The 23,727-nt window shown below is 44.5% G+C and overlaps 1 protein-coding gene across 4 annotated transcripts in view; it reads left to right on the top strand.

Moving 5' to 3' along the window:
• The window catches only part of TENT4B (terminal nucleotidyltransferase 4B), a 187,474-nt gene that overhangs the window by 70,004 nt on the left and 93,743 nt on the right, over positions 1-23,727 (top strand). For all 4 annotated transcript variants that reach the window (XM_073604996.1, XM_073604993.1, XM_073604994.1 and 1 more), the window contains exon 4: positions 6,733-6,853. In XM_073604996.1, coding sequence (XP_073461097.1) covers positions 6,733-6,853 — 121 coding nt within the window. The remainder of the gene's footprint in view (positions 1-6,732; positions 6,854-23,727) is intronic.

Here is a 23,727-nt window from a genome sequence, read left to right as displayed (position 1 = left end):
ATTCACATCCCCTGGTGGTGGTGGTGTTGTTGACCGACCCCCCCAGGGGAACGACGTCACTGATCCGCAACAAGTAGCGGAGGAATTTGTGAGATTTTACACTTTACACCTCCCGTGTCACTCACACTCCCCAAGATACCAAAGACCACTTGGCGAGAATTAAATTCCCTAGATTGACATGATCTAGAAGCTCCCATTACTAAGGAAGATATCTGAGGCTATCTCTTGTCTGGCTACATCTAATGCTCCAGGGTCAGGCGGCTTACCACTTGAATTTTACGCCACCTACTCTGAAATTTTAACCCCCTAAACTTCATGAACTATACAAATCCATATTTGATACGGAATCCTACCCCCCTCTATGAGAGAAGCCCAAATTGTAGTAATCCCTAAGCCTGGTAAGGACCCCATACCCGGAGTCATATAGACCCATCTCCTTACTACAGGTCGACATTAAAATACTCGTCAAGATTCTAGCCTCTCGCCTTAAACAGGTCATTCTTTCCCTGATCCACCCTGATCAGACGGGCTTTATGCCAGGGAAGAACACTGCTATGAATATTCGCCGGCTATTTATGAATATCCAGGGCTCCCACGATGAAGTTGGCTCGAGGGTCGTGGTGGCTCTAGACGCCGCCAAGGCTTTCGATTCAGTGGAGTGGAACTACCTATGGGAGTGCCTCTCGAGATTTGGACTTGGCCCCAACTTTATTCGCTTGGTTCAGCTCCTGTATCAATCTCTGAAGGCAAAAGTTCTTGTAAATGGCTGGCTCTCCGATCAATTCCCGCTGGAGAGAGGGACCCGACAAGGCTGCCCCCTTTCCCCCATGCTGTATGCGTTGGCTATGGAGCCGTTGGCCATCATGGTTCGTGCGGACACCAGTATTCGAGGCCTCAAGATATGGAATCTTTCTATCACCTTATATAGTCCTGCCCAACTATCCAAGCATACTGGATACAAGTGATACGCTTCCTGCACGATCAGATGGGCTCTCCGGCTACCCTAGACCCTAAGATGTGCCTACTCAGTCTGCTACCTGAATTAGTCACTGACAAATCCCTCCGTACCTTTTTACATGAAACGCTATTCTTGGCGAGAAAAGCGATAGCCCGTAATTGGATGCAGGCCCTACCCCCTACAATCCAGTGCTGGAAAAAAGAAATCAATGACGCTCTCCCATATAAGAAGCTGATTTATGTACATAGAGGATGCCCGCATAAATACGAGCAGGTCTGGAACAGATGTTAGAACAGGGGTCCTCAAACTACGGCCCGCCAAGGTCTTTTACCCGGCCTTTCGGGCACTGGAGCCCCCATAATGGTCCGCCCGGAGAGATGCTTTCCCTGCGGACCCCGCTTCATAGGGGGAAACGGTACCAATTTCGGGCACTGTCCAGAGTGGGGGCGGAGACACAGAGCCCGCTCCAGCGCGGGAAAGCTTCACAAGGATTCTCCTCGCGGCTGCCTGTTCATAGCGGTAAGTCCCGCGGCGCTCCTCTCACTAATCCCCGTGCACTGGACAGGCTGGCTGCATTGCTGGGCACAGATCGTGCTGCATTGCTGGGCACAGATCGTGCTGCATTGCTGGGCACAGATCGTGCTGCATTGCTGGGCACAGATCGTGCTGCATTGCTGGGCACAGATCGTGCTGCATTGCTGGGCACAGGTCAGGCTGCATTGCTGGGCACAGGTCAGGCTGCATTGCTGGGCACAGGTCAGGCTGCATTGCTGGGCACAGGTCAGGCTGCATTGCTGGGCACAGGTCAGGCTGCATTGCTGGGCACAGGTCAGGCTGCATTGCTGGGCACAGGTCAGGCTGCATTGCTGGGCACAGGTCAGGCTGCATACCTGGGCACAGGTCAGGCTGCATACCTGGGCACAGGTCAGGCTGCATACCTGGGCACAGGTCAGGCTGCATACCTGGGCACAGGTCAGGCTGCATACCTGGGCACAGGTCAGGCTGCATACCTGGGCACAGGTCAGGCTGCATACCTGGGCACAGGTCAGGCTGCATACCTGGGCACAGGTCAGGCTGCATACCTGGGCACAGGTCAGGCTGCATAACTGGGCACAGGTCAGGCTGCATAACTGGGCACAGGTCAGGCTGCATAACTGGGCACAGGTCAGGCTGCATAACTGGGCACAGGTCAGGCTGCATAACTGGGCACAGGTCAGGCTGCATAACTGGGCACAGGTCAGGCTGCATAACTGGGCACAGGTCAGGCTGCATAACTGGGCACAGGTCAGGCTGCATAACTGGGCACAGGTCAGGCTGCATAACTGGGCACAGGTCAGGCTGCATAACTGGGCACAGGTCAGGCTGCATAACTGGGCACAGGTCAGGCTGCATAACTGGGCACAGGTCAGGCTGCATAACTGGGCACAGGTCAGGCTGCATAACTGGGCACAGGTCAGGCTGCATAACTGGGCACAGGTCAGGCTGCATAACTGGGCACAGGTCAGGCTGCATAACTGGGCACAGGTCAGGCTGCATAACTGGGCACAGGTCAGGCTGCATAACTGGGCACAGGTCAGGCTGCATAACTGGGCAATGGAGAGGCTGGCTGCATTACTGGGCAATGGAGAGGCTGGCTGCATTACTGGGCGCAGGTCAGGCTGCATAACTGGACAATGGAGAGGCTGGCTGCATTAATGGGCGCAGGTCAGGCTGCATAACTGGACAATGGAGAGGCTGGCTGCATTACTGGGCGCAGGTCAGGCTGCATAACTGGACAATGGAGAGGCTGGCTGCATTACTGGGCGCAGGTCAGGTTGCATAACTGGACAATGGAGAGGCTGGCTGCATTACTGGGCGCAGGTCAGGTTGCATTACTGGGCGCAGGTCAGGTTGCATTACTGGGCGCAGGTCAGGTTGCATTACTGGGCGCAGGTCAGGTTGCATTACTGGGCGCAGGTCAGGTTGCATTACTGGGCGCAGGTCAGGTTGCATTACTGGGCGCAGGTCAGGTTGCATTACTGGGCGCAGGTCAGGTTGCATTACTGGGCGCAGGTCAGGTTGCATTACTGCACAATGGAGAGGCTGGCTGCATTACTGGGCATAGGTCAGGCTGCCTTGCTGGGCACAGGTCAGGCTGCCTTGCTGGGCACAGGTCAGGCTGCCTTGCTGGGCACAGGTCAGGCTGCCTTGCTGGGCACAGGTCAGGCTGCCTTGCTGGGCACAGGTCAGGCTGCCTTGCTGGGCACAGGTCAGGCTGCCTTGCTGGGCACAGGTCAGGCTGCCTTGCTGGGCACAGGTCAGGCTGCCTTGCTGGGCACAGGTCAGGCTGCCTTGCTGGGCACAGGTCAGGCTGCCTTGCTGGGCACAGGTCAGGCTGCCTTGCTGGGCACAGGTCAGGCTGCCTTGCTGGGCACAGGTCAGGCTGCCTTGCTGGGCACTGGTCAGGCTGCCTGCCTTGCTGGGCACTGGTCAGGCTGGCTGCCTTGCTGGGCACTGGTCAGGCTGGCTGCCTTGCTGGGCACTGGTCAGGCTGGCTGCCTTGCTGGGCACTGGTCAGGCTGGCTGCCTTGCTGGGCACTGGTCAGGCTGGCTGCCTTGCTGGGCACTGGTCAGGCTGGCTGCCTTGCTGGGCACAGGTCAGGCTGGCTGCCTTGCTGGGCACAGGTCAGGCTGGCTGCCTTGCTGGGCACAGGTCAGGCTGGCTGCCTTGCTGGGCACAGGTCAGGCTGGCTGCCTTGCTGGGCACTGGTGAGGCTGAATTGATTCGGCCCCCCCAACAATCTGAGGGACAGTGGACTGGCCCCCTATTTAAAAAGTTTGAGGACCCCTGTGTTAGAAGATGGTGAAACATGTACTTGAAATGTTATGTTCTCTTATTTTCTTCTCTCCTCTCCCCCCTTTTCCCCTTCTTCTTTATTGTGTACTGGCTTCGTGTCCAGTGGATATTTCACCCTATATCATGTGGATAACTTACTGTGCTCATGTATGTATTACTGTTCTTGCCATGTTGGCTTATATTATTTTATGTACCAAGCATATATTTTCTCAATAAAGTTGGTTTTCCAATTAAAAAAAAAAAAAAAAAATGGTCGCTCATTTTTTTGTTTATAGCGCAAAAAATAAAAACCGCAGAGATGATCAAATACCACCAAAAAGCTTGTTTGGGTACAACGTCGAACGACTGTGCGATTGTCAGTTAAAGCGACAGTGCTGCATCGCAAAAAATGGCGTGGTCCTTGAGCAGCCAAATCTTCCGGGACTGAAGTGGTTAAAAGTAAACTTTTCAGAGGTCAAATATTGAGCGGCCATTTGCTTCTTTTCTGAAGATTCTAGTTGCTAGTGTGGGTGACAACATTGTCACAAGGATTTAATTACAGAGTAGAAAAGGATTTAGGTTGCATTGGCTATTTTCTTTAAAAAAAAAAAAAAAAGCAATCAAGGGGGCCCAGATATTTACTTAAGCAGCTTTGTAAAATGTTAATTAATTTAATTGTCGTACCTGGCCATGTGAGGGCCCCCTTGGAAGCCTGAATGAAAAGCTTCCAGTCAGCAGGATATCCCCACATCCTGCTTTGTTGGTTGTTTGGTGTAGCCCAGCTTTCTCTCTGGGTTAAATCTGTATTAAACCCAAAACCAAAAATGTAAAATAATGCAGCTGACCAATCATTAGACATGGTGGCTGCATCCGTTTTATAATCAGTTACAACAGTTTTTTCCTTTTGGGATAAAGGTTTTACATGAATAAACGCTGATTTTAATCACCCTTGACAGTGTTAAGTGGTTTCTGCTTGAGAGCTTGAGCTTTTGAAAAATGACAGACTTGCTGCCTGGATCACCAGATTAAAATTGAAGAAATAAAATAATAAATTAATACAGCCATCACATCCAACAGTTGATAAGCTGCAATATAATGTTTTTTCTTTTTGGCTGAATACCCTTTTAACCACTAGGACCAGAAGGATTTGCCCCCTTAATGACAGGCCATTTTTTGCGGTACGGCATTGCGTCGCTTTAACTGACAATTGTGTGGTTGTGTGACACTGTACCCAAACAAAATTCATGTCTCTCCCCCCCCCCACAAATAGAGCTTTCTTTTGGTGGTATTTTATCACCTCTGCGGTTTTTAGGTTTTGCGCTATAAACAAAAAGAACAACAATTTGGGGGGAAAAAACTATTTTTTATTGTTTGCTATAATAAATATCCAAAAAAAAACAAACAAATTTCGTTCCCCCCCCCCCCATATGTATTCTTCTACATATTTTTGGTAAAAATCGCAATAAGTGTATATTGATTGGTTTGCTCAAAAGTTATAGCGTTTATAAATAAGGGATTAATTTATAGCATTTTTATAAATTTGTATTTATTTTTTACTAGTAATGGCAGTGATCAGCGATTTTTAGCGGGACTGCAACGTTGCAGTGGACAGATTGGACACTTTTTTTGGGACCATTGACATTTATACAGTGATCAGATCTAAAAATAGCCACTGGTTACTGTATAAATGTCATTGGCAAGGAATAGGGTCACACTAGGGGGGGGGGGGGGCGATCAAGGGGTTAACTGTGTCTCCTAGGGAGTGATTCTAACGGGGGGGGGGCGGGCCGCCTGGAGGAGACTGATCGCCGTTCCTACATAGTATGAACAGCAGATCGGTCTCCCCTCTCCTGACAGAACTGAAATATGTCTTTTTACATTGACAGATCTCCATGCCCGGCATACATCGCTGCTGCCAGGCATGCGCATTGGCTCAGTCGACGCGAAGCGTGTGCGCCCTCTAGCGGCCGACTTACAGCTGTGGCAATTCGCCCAGGGGAGCCAACCTGCCACAGTGTAACTGCGGTGGCTGGTCCTTACCTGGTTAAAAGAGAATTATGGGTTTTAAAAAAATATATAAATAAATTAAACCTAGATGGATGCAGCATCGATCCAATGCTGCATCTGTGTCCCGTCGCTTCTAAGACTGAGAGCTGAGCAGTTAAAGACAGTTTCACAGTTCTCAGTCTTCCCTGAGTAGAGAGCCTGTGATTGAGTCACCATTGAGTCACCAACTTCCTGCTCTGCCCCTCCAGCACTCACTGGAGTGCTGGGCTGTGGAGGGGGCGGGAGTAGCTGGCTCGGTCTCCCAGCAGCTTTGCTGAGAGCTTGAGCCAGCTTGCCGGTCTAGGCAAGTGGATCAATCCTGACTAACAAAGCCTGGATCTTTCCTGAGTTGGAACCGGCTGAGTGACGTCAGCCAACAGCGGGCTTTAGCTGTTGCCTGAAAACGGGTCACAGGAATACTGAATAGACTGCACTCCTGTGATCCCCAGGAGAAGTACAGCCAAAAAAGCTTTGGCTATACTTCTCCTTTTTGGGGTGTTGCGTGTCCTTTTATATCAGTGGTCATCAACCCTGTCCTCAGGGCCCACTAACAGGCCAGGTTTGCAAGATAACTGAAATTCATCACAGGTGATATCATTTGCTGCTCAGTGATTGCAGTATTCTAGTCTGCATCTCCCCAAGGTAATACTTAAAACATGACCTGTTAGTGGGCCCTGAGGACAGGGTTGATGACCACTGCTTTATATGACACCTATTCTACTCCCTTATGGATTTAAATTGCTGAGCTGCACAGACTACAGACTCTCAAGACTTGTGTGACACTCCTTTGTCAGCAACTTGTGTATATACGGCAAGTGTGCGTTTTGTAGATATTTTTAGAAATTGAAACTATTGCATGCATTTGTAAGTGAAAACTGTTAATAAATGGTCTATGGATGTGCTTTGCTTGCAGTGACATTGACCTAGTTGTTTTTGGAAAATGGGAGAATTTACCACTGTGGACACTTGAAGAGGCATTGCGGAAGCACAAAGTGGCTGACGAAAACTCGGTTAAGGTTCTTGACAAAGCCACGGTTAGTTGCACTTTTGTTTATGTAGCCATACATAATACTACTGGGCTTGTACAGGATTTTGTATATTCATTTTTTTTTTTTTTTTTATTAACAATCTTTATTTATTTTTTTTTAACCAAAGAACATGTTTATTGTTGTCAAAAACACCATACAAATGAAATACAAGTCATACGATGATCAGAGGAAGTGACAGACAATATTTATGTACAAGCATACATTTCTGACATCATTATCCCCATTACTCCTAAGGGAAGCCTTGCCCAAGATTGTGTGCAGGATTTTAAGTAAGGGAAAAGTGGTTCAATGTTGTTGGTTATGTATTCAAGGGGATCTCTTGTAATTGTCACACCCAGGTATTTGATAGAGGCGACTCTTTGTAGCGGGAGGGAGGCCGCGTCAGAGGAGGGGGATGAGAGGTCGAGAGGGAGAATCTGTGATTTGGACCAATTCATGCTCAATCCCAAGTGTTTCCCAAATTCCCCAATGATCTCCAGGACTGTTTGGAGGGAAGGACCAGTGTCCTCTAGATATAGGAGCATATCGTCTGCGTATAACCTCAGTTTTTCTGTCAAGAATCCCATGTTTAGCCCTCGTACATTTGGATTTAGCCTAAGGGAAATAGCAAGGGGCTCCACCGCCAGGGCATACAGCAGGGGAGACAGCGGACCCCCCTGGCGCGTTCCCCAGCCCAGGGGAAAGGGGTCAGATGTGCACCCATTCACAACCACTCTAGCTGAGGGGGAGTAGTAGAGCAATTTTACCCATTTAATAAAGTTGGATCCAAATCCCCTCAGGCATTCCCACAAGTACCCCCATTCTTTCGATTTGGTGGCTTTTGCGGCGTCTAACGCCACCACCGCCCTGTCTCCTGCATTCTCGTGATCCGCCTGAATGTTCATGTATAAGCGCCGTAAGTTCATGGCTGTATTCTTGCCAGGCATGAACCCTGTCTGATCCGGATGGATTAAGGAAAGGATACTGTGATTGAGACGCATGGCCAATATTTTGGCTAGTATTTTAATGTCCGCTTGGAGGAGCGAGATTGGGCGATAGGATTCTAGGTGGTGGGGGTCCTTGCCTGGTTTAGGAATAACTATAATTACTGCCTGGCGAAGGGATTCAGGAAGGGACCCAGACTCAAATATGTGGTTATAAAGTGCCAATAATTTAGGGATAAGTATTTCCGAGTAGGCTGCGTAAAAGTCGAGTGGTAAACCATCCCCGCCAGGTGCTTTAGCTGGTGCAAGGGACGCTATAGCCAGTGCTATTTCGTCTGTCGTAAGGGGGGCCTCTAGGTCTGTGAGCTGGGATTCTGACAATTGGGGGAAAAGGGATGTCTTGGAGAAAGACCTGGGTTTCTTGTTCGGTGACCTGCACCTTAGAGGAGTATAGATCAGCATAATATGTTTGAAATGCTTTTGCGACCAATGAAGGGTCTGAGTATGTGACATTGTTAGGGCCCGAAAGTGTGACCACTACTGGTGGGCTCATGTCTTGTCGGGCCAGATATGCTAATAATTTACCCGCACGTTCCCCTGCTCAAAAATCCACTGTCGCACGAAGAAAAGTTGTAGCTTAGCTTTTTTAAATTGCAACTGGTCTACGAGACGAGTTTGAGTGCAGATGCTTTTTCCTGTGTAGGGTCATTTTGGAACTCCCTAGTAATCAAATCCAGTTTGTCAGAGGCCTGCCGCAGAAGAGCTTTGGAAGAAGTTTTGACTCTGCTTATTCGGGAAGATAGTGCGTGAAGTTTGAATGCCTCCCATATCATGCCTATCAGGGCTGTGCCCCTATTAGTGTTAAAGTAAAATTGCCACTCCCTGTGAATGTCCTCTTGGTCTTTTAATGTTGCTAGCCAGAAGGGGTGCAGACGCCAGGTTCGGGGTCCTATGTTTGGGGCTAGTTGTAATGTAGCCCAGCAAGGTGCGTGATCGGAGAGAGATCTCGTATGGTATCCGGAGTCAGTAGGGGAATTAGGGTGTCTGATATTAAGATGAGATCGATTCGGGACATGGTGGAGTGTGATGCCGAAAAGCAGCAGTATGCCATGGTGTCTGGATGTTTGTATCTCCATGTGTCAGTTAATGAGAATTCTGCGAGTGTACACCCAAATTTAGTGGTGTCGGGGTGGTGGATGTTCTGATTTAGTTGTAATCTGTCCTTGTGGGGCTTGAGAACCATATTGAAATCACCTAGCCAAATACATTGGATGTTAGGGTGTTGTGCCATATATAACAATCCCTCAGTGACTAGAGTGGACTTGTATGGAGGGGGGATATAAAATGCCATTATTAAATATTGTAGTCTGTTTAGGCTCGGTTCACACTAGGACGACTTGGGATCCGACTTGTAAGCCCTCAAGTCGCCCCAGAAAGAGATTCACATTACAGTGAATGGGAGCGTCTTAATAGACACTACTGAAGTCGCTCCGACTTCAGAGCGTACTCCCTGTACTACTTGGATCCGACTTGGTAGGCGACCTGTACCATAGAAATCAATAGAAGTCGCCTCCAAGTCGGATCTCTCTCTACAGTCAAGTGACTTTTCAGGGAAAAAATTTAGTTTGCCCAGGCAAACCCCTCCCTCCCAGAGAGCTGATTATCCTGTGATTGGCCACAGCCAAAGTCGCCTGTCCTGGAGGCGACTTCAAGTCGTGTTGTAATTTGCTTAAAGTCGCGTTGAAGCCGCGTTGAAGTCGCCGTACAAAGTCGTGCTGAAATCGTGTTGCCCCTGTGTGAACCAAGCCTTAGTGTGCAATGCAAAAAAATGTATCTACCTTGTGGGTCGGTACGTACTGAAATAATTGTAAATGGGGTAGTTTTGGCTATGAGGATCGAGATACCTCGGGAATGCGGAGTGGATGGCATGAAATGCCCAACCTATCCAGGGGCGCTTCAACGCAAGTTGACCTGTAGCATGCGTCTCCACGAGGACTATGATATCCGCTCTATACAATTTAAGATTGTTGAATATCGCTGTGCGCTTAAGTTTATCCCGGATCCCCCGGATGTTCCAGGAAAGAAATTTTATGTTAGCCATACTGACTCAGTATCAGGTAATGAGAGGATAAACGTGGACCATTACGTGGGAATACATACCACCACGCTCTGCTCTGAAATAGGGATAATTCTATCACATTTCCCGCAAGATAACAGTTGTGTAGTACCGCTTTGAAACGTAGTATACCATTAGACATGTTCCTTAACTTAACATTTCCCCTTACCCCCCCTCTCTGCCCTCAGCCTCCCAAACTTGACTGGGACATGTATCCCAAAACTAGTGCAGTTACAATATATTAACAGCATTTAGCAATCAAGGTGGAGTAATGCACTTTTAAACATAACGCCACCGGCTGAAGACTATTTGGCAGCGCCGATGGCAATTCAACCGGTACCCTTTGGGTGCGAACAAGTTCTGGAGGTAAATCCAGCAACGAAGGACGTGTGACCTCTGCAACTTACAAACGTAGGTATGTCGCATAAACCTGAGCCTATGCTCCACTGTGGCAACAAGTCTTAGCGTAAAGGCACCATCGAGGTTGAAGTCCGTGGTTCTATTATGGCCATGGAAGAATATGCCTGTCTCTGGTGGCTTAAGTGGGGGGGAGAAACGAATAGTTCCTTATTCAAAGTTATGTTATATTTCCAGTTGTGATACGGCCGCTTTGAAACCCGCCTTCAGATAGTGTCGTACAGTCTGGGTGTGTGGGCTTCAAAGCACGCTGTAAGTTGGGGGATCATAATGGCGGATGTCAAGTTATGGCGTAATGGAACATAGGAGCCAAATGGTATGCGGGCCCAGGGCCTTAGTCGTTAGACATGAATCACGGCTATCCAAGCATAGTTATTGCATGTTCGGGCCATATGCAGTAAAAAGTAGTGAACATGGTGGTCACGGGTAGAAAATTGTCTAGGGGGTTGAGAGCAGGCACTTACATTATTAGTAGGACGAGAAGACAGTCAGGCTGGGCGATTCCTTGCAGCATCATGTTGATCTAACCAGTCTGATGCCAGGGAAGGGTCCTCAAAGAAGTGCACGCGGTCCTCACCGACTACCCGGAGGCGAGCTGGGAATAGCATTGTATAGTTAATGTGGTGGGCTCTTAAGCGGCGTTTAACTTTGACTGTGAACCGAGCTCGTTGCCTCTGCACCTCAGCAGAGAAGTCTGGAAATGCCGAGATGAATCCGGACTGGAAAGGGATGTTACCTTTGATCCTAGCCATGCGGAGTACAGCATCACGGTCTTTAAAGTTCAGCAGTTTCGCTATAAAGGTGCGAGGTGGTGCTCCTTCAGGTGGGCGACGTGCTGGCATGCGGTGAGCTCGCTCCACCACAAAAGTAGTAGAGAAGGCGTCTCTGCCATATGCAGTAATCAGGAGCTGCTCAAGGAAGGTGGCGGGATCTGTACCTTCTGAGCCTTCTGGTAGCCCAATAAAACGCAGATTGGACCTGTGGGACCGGTTCTCCAGGTCATCGTTTTTCTGTGCAAGTTGCTGCAGCTGTCGCTGCAAATCTTCATGGGAGTGTTGCAGGGGGTATAGTGTGTCTTCCTCCCGCCCTATCCTGGTTTCAGCTTCGGTGACCCGCTCCCTCAGTTTGGTCATGTCATGCCTGATTAATGAAATGTCCACTTTTACTTCCTCTATTTTAGTCGTCAGGGTGGACTGACAGAGTGAAATAGCCTCAAGTACCTTTTGCCGTTCCATCTGCTGCTGGCTCTGTGTGAGGGGCCACGTGTGCTGCTGGCGTGGCGCCATCTTGCTCCTCTGTGTCCCGTTCCATCCTCTGATATCTTTCTAAAGATGAGGAGGCAGCGGTGTTTCTTTTCGGAGGGGACATGGTCTGGCTTGTCTGCGCTGCTGGTTCCCACGGTTTGGGTATAAATTTAGCCCGTTTTTTTGGTGCAGGATGGGGGTATAAGGATTACCACAAGCGGAGCTCCGGTCTCTCACGTCCTCTCACATCACTGTCCAGGCCACGCCCTTGTATATTCATTTTTAGAGAGAAACCCGGTTGCCATCCTAACAGTTGCACTTAAAAATGTAGTAAAATAATGTTTTGCTCTGTCCTCTCAATGACTGTTTATTTTGCAAAACTGGAATAAAACTATTTAGGTTTAACTTATCCCTTCATTAAACCAGGACTCACACCTAGTGTGTTCAAAAATCTTGTGTCGTGCAAGACCTCTAATTATTAGGTTCATATTGCCCAACACAGGTTTTATTTTTTTTTTTTGCCCATAATGGGCTGTATCTAGTTGGAAATCTACTGCTTTCTTTCTGAATATATACAATATCACCAATGTAAGTATAAGAAGATACTTTAACAGGTGGAAAATGGATGCACACTTTATTTCCTCAGAATTGATTGTTAAACTACCAAGATCCCATATTTCATTCTCATCTGGCATTTTTTACCCTGGCCCCAATTAGCGGTAGCACACAACAATCGGGGGAGTACCTGTGATGAAGCTGGGTGTAACTGACAAAACCAAAACTGCTTCAGCTACTCCACACCCTGTTCTCCATCACTCATAAGGGGATATTCCCTGTTGGGATTTGGTGCAGCACATGTGAGGGTTTTGTATCCCAATGACTACACACTGTTGACAGAATGACACTTGTAAGTATGCGTGCATCAATGTAGGACTGGGATATTGTCTTTTTCCCTCCAACTTACAGGTGTGTGGTATTTGGATACCCATTGTGACCTATGTAGCTGATTATATTGGGTTTCCTTTATGGGGGGGGGGGGGGAGACTGGGGGACACTGGACTTTCTTTATGCATTGGAAACCTATATCGTTGATGGTGGGTTCTGTGTCTTGGCACTGGCCCTGGGGACTGTTCATGTGCAAGAAATAAATGGGATCTAGGTGATTTATTCATTTCTGATGCTCTTCACCCATAACCACTTCCTGCCCATAGGCCATCATATGATGTCCTGGAATTTGAGTGGGGATATCTGAATGACGCCTGCAGCTACAGAAATCATCCAGGTATCATCTTTTTCAGCCAGCAATTTATGTGCTTTGTTCAGCCGCTTGATCGTTTTTTCTTGCAGGTGGTGGGAGGGGTCATCCCCCCCGCTGCCCTCCGTGTTTTGGGGGGGGGGGGGGGGGGGGGTGTTTTGTTTTTTAAATATATCCACTTATTTTACGTTTTTCCAATAGATGAACATCACTGTACATTTAAATACAGAGAAAATTACAAGAAAAAACTGAATTCATAACCTCCCACTTTTATTTCCCCCCACCTCCTATCACATTTAAGATCTATTGAATTCCAAAGCGGGTAAGAGCAAGAAGAAATTTTCTAAAAATGTTCTCTCTCGGGCATTAATCCTGGAGTTTCTATCAATTCAATATCTTTTTAAATCTGCCTCTGTCTCCCCTCCTCCTGTAGGCCAGACTCTCTCTTATTATTGTATTGTTAGTTCTTGTTTGCCACTCCATTATAGATGGGGGATTAGGGTCTATCCACTTGCCAGTGTTCGCCTTTCTGGCTTGATACAAACATCTGTAAACTGCTATTCTCATAGCTCCGGGTCTCACACTGTGCTCCAGGAATCCTAGTATACATGTTGTGGGGTCCAAGCCTAGATCTGTTCCAAAAACTAGGTTTATCTTAAATATCGCCACCTTGAAATACCTATAAAGTTTGGGGCACCTCCATAGCATATGGATTAAATCTCCCGTTGTGCTTCCACATCTGGGACAGAATGCATTCGGACGCCCCCCCAAACATAGATAATTTTTTAATGTAAAATGTAAAACTGTGTGAGCCTTTGAGTTGATGATAGAGAAGGTTGGTCTATTGAAGCCACAATACTATTCCATGGGTCATCTGAGTTTTCCCACATCCATCTCCAATTTTACTCTGCTCCCTAGCTGCAAGTCTTTATCTAATACCTTCAAATATATATTTTGATACAATTTTGAGATTAATCCCTATTAAAGAGGTAGCATTTACTGCAGTCATCAACAGAGGGTTACTACTCCTTTCTGGTTTCTCTTCAAGCTGTACCGTTAAAGCGTGCCTTAACTGTAAGTACTGACAAGTCTCTAGGAACCCAAATTCCTTCCTCAGTTCATGAAACTTCTTCATAGTCCCTGCTGTATATAGTTGTTCCAGTCTATCCACCCCTCTCTGTTTCCAGTTGGAAAAATCCTCTAATCTCTTGAGCGCCAGCAGGTTTACTCTGTTCCAAATGGGTGTAAATTCATTATATCCTGAATACTGTAGTGTTAGTCTTATTGTTTTCCATACTTTCATCAACCGTTTCACTGAGGGACATTGATCTCCTCCCCCCAAGTGACTGCTTCTTGTGCCTCTCTCAGGGGTATGTGTGGGGTACCCGTTAACAGTATCCATGAGTTATAACTAGTGGCAGAGTTACTTCTCTCCCGACCCCAACCCCCCACCCCCCCACTTGTTGTAGCTGAGCCACCAGGAAGTAGCTCCAGGGGTGTGCCACAGCCAGGCCTCCCCTGTCCCTAGGCAGCTACAGCACTCTCAAATCAGTTCTAGATTTCCCTTTCCTCCAAATTAGGTCCCTGAAGAGGCCCTCCAATCTCCAAAACTACACGCCGGGGATCCAAACCGGGCAATTCTGGAAAAAAAATAAGAGCTGAGGCAGCCATACCATTTTGATCAGGCTTCACCGACCCACCACTGACAATGGAAGATGCCACCATGTACCACATATCGCTCGAAATGTTCTTATCAGGGGTTCCAAGTTCTTTACTATATACTGCTTCGAATTTACTATTTATAGTAACTCCCAAATATTTAAATCTATCCACTATTTGTAGGTGCCCATCACTCTCCGGTACTTCCTGGACTGCTCCATCGATCGGGAGGAGAAATGATTTCTCCAAATTGATGGAGAGGCCAGAGAAAAAAACAAATCTCTTTATGATATCCGTTGCTGTTGTCAATGACTGTTTCAAATCTCCCAGAAACAAAAGGATATCGTCCGCGTATAGCAAGATCTTTTCCTCACCCCCCCCCTTCTCAAACCCCCTATGTCTCCCGCTGTTCTAATAGATAGGGCCAGTGGTTCCACCGCCAGGGCAAACAGGAGGGGCAACAAAGGGCACGCCTAGCTAGCGGGTAGTATTCAGAGACTCCATCATTGATCTTTACTTTTGCCTTTGGACCCGTGTACAGCAGCTCTGCCCATTTTATAAACACAGGGCTGATGTTAAAAGCTGATAAGATCTCCCACAGGTACTGCCACTGGACACTGTCAAACTTTTACAGCGTCAAGGGACAGCACAGCTCTAGGGCCCCTTTCTTCTGATGGAATTTGTAGATTTAAAAATAGTCTCCTAATATTTAGTGATGTTGATCTACCCGGGATGAAACCACATTGATCGGGGTGAATTATAGTATGAATTATTTTGCACAGTCTGTACTTTTGCCAAAATTTTAACTTCTGTACAGAGCAGAAAGATCGGTCTATATGACGCAGGTTGCACTGGATCCTTCCCCTCTTTCGGTATAACTATAATGGTGGCTTCTGTCATAGATGCTGGCAGTTCTCCCTTTCCCAGTGCCTCATTTAAGACCTCCAGAAACTTTGGCAGCATTATCTCTAATAAACTCTACATTTAGAGGCATATGTAACAAACCATTAAAAAAACAAAAGTGCTATATGGACCCTCTGGGTTGAAATAAAGGTATATACATACTCCAAACAATTGTGCAAAAACGTCCTAATCAGTATTATAGCTGTTAATATACTGAGACCAAATATAAATGCATGGAGACAATGACTGATGGTTCAACAAGTAACTACTAAGTCCACTGGCTCACAGCTCCCGTAATGAGTCAGAACAGCTGATGCAGCCACCTATTCTTTACTTCATCCTGTTTCTTTGAAGCTCCCAGGACTCCGACATTAAAAACAGAAGAGAAAACCGCAATAGTGTGATACTGTTAAATAAGGGACAGGATCAGCAAACTAAAGCTGATACGCTCACATACGCCAGATCAAGATAAGCGTGTATAGCAAACAGTCAGGCTCACTCCTCCTCGCAGCCTCTCAGTGTGGTCGTACACTCGTGGCTGACGTCACTGGCTCCTCCTCCCGATGTGTTGTCACAGGTCACTTGACTTATTCATGCGAATAAATCGGAAATGATTACATTGGATAAAGGATTAAACTATGCGCCAAGAAAAAAAATTGAAACAAATTTGAGATGTATGTGGATATACAAAAGTACACCAGAAAATTAAATATCCAGAAGTATATGATGAACAAGACACCAGTGATAGAAAGAAGGCCTATGGCAGATAGAATAGAACATACTGAATTAAGAAATCTTTATTTAATCCGCCAGTATCCAACAATGAACACATTAAAGTATTTAATAAAATGGTTATCCAAGACATTGAAAAATTAAAAATCAAAAGAATGCAAAACCCACAAGCAATCAAGAAGGGTATCAAAGAGTTGGAGGAAAATAAAGTCGTGATCTGACTGGCGGATAAAGGTGGAGCTATCGTATTACTTTCCAAGGAATATTATAATATGGATTTAGCCAACCAACTTAATGATAGCAATACATATATAAAATTACAAGGGAACCCGACAAGAGTATAAAGGTGAATTATATGAACTAATACAAAGAGGAAGGATGAAGAACATACTGACCAAAAAGGAAGAGAAAGTACCTCCTACCAGATGTATGTAGAGTTATCTATCATATACACTGTACCTAAAATGCACAAAAACCAGACTCAACCACCTGGTAGACCTATAATACACTGAATACAATCTATCAATGCAAGATTGGGGCAGTATGTGGATAATTTTATCCAGCCATTAGTTCCAAATACGAAATCATATTTAAGGGACACCAAGCACCTAATTCAAATTCTGGATACTGTTGAAATTGGACCAAATGAAAACACGAATATTGCTCATACGGATGCTATACAAGCAACAAAATGGGCCATGGATACATACGGTAACCTCATATCGAAACAAAAAAGGTTTATTTTGAGGTGCTTAGCATATGGACTACAACATAATTATTTCTGGTACAATATGGAATACTATCGACAATTAAATGGAATAGGAATGGGGACGAAGTATGCTCCGAGTGTTGCCAACATCTTTATGGCTCAATGGGAAGAAGTGATGTATTCCAATCCCCCTATTGAGTTGGTTTTATTTAAGAGATTTATAGATGACTGTTTAATTATTTGGAAGGGAGATCAAAACAGTCTAAACTAGTATTTTGAAAAATTGAATGACAGCCAAAAGAATATCACGTTTTTGTATGAGAAAATTGAGTACTGTCCGTGATACTTTTTTTATTTGCACTAACATACAATTTTTCAGGACAAGCTTTTGGGGTATGTCCCCTTTTTCAAGGTCCAAGCAGTACTGATTCACAAATTTTTAAGCAGCATGTAAAAGAAGAAGAGAAAAAAAAATAAAAAAAATAAAAAGAAAACCAAACACATACAAATCAATGGTAATAAAGATAGCAGCAGAGTTAGTGAGATAAGACAGAGGGAGAGCTATAGAATGCAGGGGGGGATACTAGTCAGAGGGGTCGTAAAACTTTAGGATAATGCGTAGGGAAACCAATGTCTAAATTCAGGCCGTTATTTTTTGTGTCAAAAAGAAGTATCATTCTTAGTTCAAACGTTTTCCTTTCCTGGATAGTTCTGAAATTCCCTTTAAGAACTAAAACATTGAGGTCTTCTATAGTGTGGTCCGGTTGTGAGAAATGATGTCCCACAGGTGTGCATAAACTGTCTTCTTTATGTTCTTTGATGGTATGTCTGTGCAAATTCATCCTCGCTTGCAACTTCTAATCAAATCAAGTAAGTTTTCGTATGAGATTAGCAACATTAGTATACAATTCCTTGATTTGGAAATAACTCTTGAAACCAGTGGTTTTTCAACAAAAACATTTTTTAAACCGGTTGAACACAACAGTTATATTCTAACAGACAGTTGTCATTATGATCCATGGCTCATAAACATACCCAAAGGACAAATGGTAAGAATTAGGAGAAATTGCAGTAGTGACAATATATTTTTGAAACAGGCAAATATCATAGGGAATAAATTTATTGAAAAAGGGTACAGTGAAGGCTTTATAAAAGGAAAAAATTCAGGAGGTTTTGGAAATACCGAGAGAGTCCCTTGTAATAGACAAAGAGAAGAACAAAAAGAATTACAATGTTCAACACACAAAAATTGAGCAGATAATTTGTAAGCACTGGTCACTTTTAAAAGCAGATGCACAATTTAGTAAAATATTGCCGGATAAACCACGGTTTATTTGTAGAAGAGCTCCCACACTGAGAGATATGATTGTAAAAAAACTTCCCAGACCCTCCAAGAAGAAATTATGATTTTACTTTTTTCCAGGGAAAAGGCTTTTATCCATGCAAAAAATGTTTTGCGTGCCGCAATACGAATCAGAAGGGACAAAAGTGTAATAAATTCATATCTAATATTACCAAAAAAGAATATGGAATAAAAGATTTTATTTCATGCCGAACAGAAGGGGCAGTATACATGCTGGAATGCTCTTGTTCCCTACAGTACATAGGAAGGACTAAACGCCCCCTATGGAAGAGATTACGCGAACATATACAGAACATTAAGGTGGGATTTCAAAAGCACAGTGTATCCTGGCATTTTGCTGAGGTTCACAGAAAAAAATCCCACAGAGTTAAAATTCTGGGGCCATTGAGAAATATCAACCCCACTGGAGGGGTAGTCACAAAATATGAGAACTGAGCAAAATGGAATCCAGATGGATATATGAAATCAATTGTTTTGCACCATTAGATTTAAACATTGATTTCGATTTAAACTGCTTCATATCTGATTTTTACATTTTATTTATTTTTTTATAAATAGTTTTTTATATTTTTTTATTTTTATTAATTTTTTTGTACCCATTTTTGTTCAGCATGATGGTAAAACTATCTCGCTATGATTCATGCAGTTTTTATGTCATCGTTTTATATTTTAGTTATATCGCTAAATGCAGGTCACCTGCATTTAGGTTTTACAAATGTGTGGTTTTAAAATGCAATAAATGTATTTGTTTTTGTTGTCAAACGGTTCAGGACATAGAGTACATTGTAGCAAGAAGTATAACGTTCATGCAATTTTATGTATCAATAGTGATTATGATACAGTATTGACGGTCTAAATGAAACAGCATGATGTTACAATGATCCCGAAGTCCCTATGGCAACCCACAAACAAAGTGCGGCTATAAATATCCTCACGCTCGTCACAGGGCTTTATTCCCATGAATAAGCCACGTGACCTGTGACGCAACGCGTCGGTAGGAGGAGCCAGTGACGTCTGCCACGAGTGCACGGCCACACTGAGAGGAGGAGTGAGTCTGACTGTTTGCTATACACGCTTATCTTGATTAGGCATGAGTGTATCGGCTTTAGTTTGATCCTGTCCCTTATTTAGCAGTATCACACTATTGCTGTTTTCTCTTCAGCTTTTATTTATGTCTGAGTCCCGGGAGCTTCAAAGAAACAGGATAAAGTAAAGAATAGGTGGCTGCATCAGCTGTTCTGACTCATTACGGGAGCTGTGAGCCAGTGGACTTAGTAGTTGTTGAACCATCAGTCATTGTCTCCATGCTTTTATATTTGGTCTCAGTATAGTAACAGCTATAATATTGATTAGGACGTTTTTGCACAATTGTTTGAAGTATTTATATACCTTTATTTCAACCCAGAGGGTCCATATAGCACTTCTGTTTTTTTTTAATGGTTTGTTACATATGTCTCTAAATGTAGAGTTTTTTTTTAATAGCAATATGCACTTTACACAGTGATTGTGACACAATTAATGGTATCACAAGTATACAATATATTACAGCACTGTTCATGATTAGCATTTTTTCTGCACATTTCTATTTCTGGAATTGTGGTAATAGTGCAATTTTATTTTATATTTTGTCTTTTGATTTCTATATATTGCACATGTGAGAGATCACTGTTTGTATTATCGTGATATCAATTATAGCACAACAGAATTACAGCACTGTTTATGAATGGCATTCTCTACTGCACATATCTTTTGGAATTGTGATATTAGCGCACCATTTTTTTGATTTTGAATTTATATATTGTACCAGTGAGAGATCACTGTTTTTTTGGTTTGCAGCTTCTATCATATCATTCATTTTTAGCTTTTTCACCACACCAGCGCTTGGGTATTATTATTATCACTAGAACATGAGAGATCACTGCTCTTGATCACTGGGAGCAGTAGATCTATGTCTTGTTGCAAGGCAGAACAGGGAAATGCTTGGTTTACATAGACATCTCCCCATTCTGCCTCTCCATGCCACGATCGCAGCCCACTGGCTGACATAGAGTCCATGGGAATCGTGGGCCCGCTAGCCGTGGATGACACTGCGATGTACGGGTACATCGTCTTGCGCACCCGTGCCACTTTGCCAACGTATTTCGGCATGAGACGGTCGGCAAGTGGTTAAAGTAGAAGTTCAGTAGAAGACTAATGTTAAACCTACTCACAGCCACATTCCTAAGACTAATCGATCTAGCCCTGTAAAACAAAAATCGCTATACATCCCTTTTCTGCAGCCGCTGTGGTCCTGTCCCACACTGAGCTGTCAATGGTGGCTTCTCTGTGTAGGCGTGTGCTGGAGAAGCAGCTGACAACAGAAACCCCATAGTCTTCCCAAGCATTACCCAGCCATTGTCGGCTATCTCTTGCACACGCCATCTGTTTTTCCTTTACTGGGTTAGATAAGTCTTCGAATGTGGCTGCCAGTAGATGTAGAGTTTTTGGCCAGGGTGGATATAAATCAATGATTTAAAAAAAAAAAAAAAAAATTTTTTTTTAAATTTTTTTCTTAATAAAATGCTTTTGGAGAAAAAATCTAAATGTAGTTTTCTATTTAAAATGCATTAATTTTGTTCAGCATTAAATGGAGCTTAGTTATGTAGCATGAGGCTGTATATTCTACAATATTTACATTTTTTGGTAAACTCATTCAATCAATGCAAGCTGAGCTAACATGCACTGCATTCACAGAATTTCACAGTAACCATGAAATAAACCAAAATGAAGGAATATTCCTTTATCCCATTGTTTGGCAAATCTATGTACACTACAAATTGTATGAGTGAATTGGTTCTGATATCGCTATTTTACTAACCTGACTGCTTATTATTCTAAGTAGGAAACCTTCATTTTATTTGCAAATATTAAAGATTCTAACTACCAGCAAGAATGAGTCCTTACATTTAAAGAGCACCTGTCATTTCAGATCCATCATGGCAGTGCCTAAGGCCCCTTTCACACTGGAGCGGTTTTCAGGCGGCATTGCGCTAAAAATACCGCCTGAAAACCGCCCCTAAACAGCCTCCGCTGTTCAGTGTGAAAGCCCGAGGGCTTTCACACTGAAGCGGTGCGCTCGCAGGACGGTAAAAAAAGTCCTGCGAGCCGCTTCTTTGGAGCGGGGAAGGAGCGGTGTATTCACCGCTCCTAAACCGCTCCTGCCCATTGAAATCAATGGAACAGCGCGGCTATACCGCGGTAATACCGCGGCTATAGCCGCTCTGTACGAGCGGATTTAACCCTTTTTCGGCCGCCAGCGGGGGTTAAAACCGAACCGCTAGCGGCCGAATACCGCTGCAAGAACGACGGTACAGCAGCGCTAAAAATAGCGCTGTTGTACCGCTGACGCCCCCACCACCCCAGTGTGAAAGGGGCCTTAGGGCATCCACTCACCTCCTGGCCACCACGTCCCTCACCTTGTGTCACTGCTGCATCACCAGCCGTCCCATTAAAGTGAATGGGACTGTCGGTGAGTCAACAGCGGCTCAGAAGAGGATCTGCTGTGGGACAGAAATGACAGTTGCTCTTTAAAAATTATGGTTTCATTAGAGTTGATTTAAATCGAGCCTTTTTACTAGTGATTTAAATCGACTTGATTTAAATCAAATCCACCCTGTTTTTGGCTGAACTTCCACTATAAGGAACCTAATTGCTTACTCCTGAAGCAAAAACCTCCTCTTGCATGCACACTCCACCAGATCTGTAGTAGTTTCATGGGTTTTTGGCACCAAGCCTCTGTAGCCGAACGTTGTAAGGCTGCCACCTGGTCTTCTGTTCATACGTTCTGGAAGTTTTACCAGGTGGACGCCCAATCTTCTGCAGATGCATTTGGCTGCAAGATTTTTATGTAGCGGCACTCTGGGTTGGTTTTTTTTTTCCCCTTTAAACCCCTGTTGTCTGAGCCTGTTAGCACAGTTTGTTTCACTTTTCCTATTTCTTAGATGTCCCATGGTTTAAGAGTATCTGTGTCCTGTACTGTATGAATAAGGAAGGAGGAATTTTGGTTTGCTTCTACTTTTATATTTTGGAGCAAAGTACTACATTTGTAGTTACTTTACTGACCTGTAATGAAGTATGTTCCACAATTTGCAGAATGCTAGATTCTATAAAAATCTTCACTGTAGGTCTGCCCTGTCCTCCTTCCTGCTGCTGAACTTTTGGCACTTTGAGGATTAATAGCATCCGGTCTCTGGGCTCAGCTGCACTAAAGATGATGCAGTTAAAGCTGTTGGAAAAATGTTTAAGCTTCAGCTTTAAAACAAATTTGTCTGGTGACAGGGTCTTAAATGGATATCACATGTAGAGTTAATTATGAAAATTGTATATGTGCCAATAATTTTATCTTTTCTTTGAGGGTGAAAAAAAAAATTCTTCCTGGGGTTAGAAAGTTTGTGGCTCTTCAAACTGCCCATCTTCATGCTGATGATGCTGTTTAGAGTTTGCGCATGCGTTTAACATTATGAAATGCCGAACGCCTATAGTGGAAAGGGAATTAAAACAATATAGTGTCTCCATTCATCACTATATCCTTGTTTTTGTTGGTTTTATTTTGATCTTTTAAAAGAAAAGTGTGTGTTTTTGTTTTTTTTGTTGTTTTTTGCTATTCATACTTGCCTAGGTGAATGCAGCATTCGACCGATGCTGCATCTGTCCCCCGCCGCATCTTCACTGAGAACCGAGCCACCGAACACTGCCGATGGCTCGTTTCTCTCACCTCCCCGAACAGAGAGCTGCTGACTGTCAATCAGCATCTCTCCTGCCCTGCTCCTCCATGCTCATTAGAGCGCTGAGCTGTGGAGGGGCAGGGAGCGGCCATCAGTCAAGGCAGCTGTGGCGGATCATTACAAATAATGAAAAATTAAAAGTGTATGTACTCAAGTGGGTGTTTAATTTTTCTTTTTATTTTTTTTTTTACTGTGATGCTGTCATACCTAAGTATCGGTTGGTGGACACGACAGGAGCGGCGATTTGCAAAACGACTTTTGTATAGAAGTCAATGCAAGTCGCCTCCAAAGTCGTACAGGAACCTTTTTGCGTCGCTCCGATTAGAACGGTTCCATTGTACAGAACGGGACGCTACTTGTCAGGTCGTCCCAGTGTGAACCTGCACTAAAGTGTTACAAAATCCAGTAAATATGAGAATCAATTTTTTTTTTTTTTTGAGAAAAATTTGATTTTTCATTGTATCTATGCAAACAGCTAAATATCTGGTTTTATTTCATGTGGGTTGCATTGTTACTACCTTATGTGTTATTGAAAAAGATCCCATTTAAAACAAACAAAACCTGAAAGCACACCTGGAGCTGCCCATCAGTGAAACATCAAGGATTAAATTGTGATGCCTGGGCCATGTGTAGCAATATAACTGTAGTATCAATTAACGCCTAGTTTGATTCATAATCACATCCATGTATTACATCTATCCCCCCATGTTGAACTTCTGCAACCATTTGCGTGAGGAAGGTTTATTGACGTAAGTGAGCAGAATACTTTTGGTCC

Source organism: Aquarana catesbeiana, linkage group LG11, assembly GCF_042186555.1.
Source record: "Aquarana catesbeiana isolate 2022-GZ linkage group LG11, ASM4218655v1, whole genome shotgun sequence".
NCBI lineage: Eukaryota > Metazoa > Chordata > Amphibia > Anura > Ranidae > Aquarana > Aquarana catesbeiana.
The sequence above is the reverse complement of the archived record's forward strand: the minus strand, read 5'-3'. Positions and strand labels throughout refer to the sequence as shown.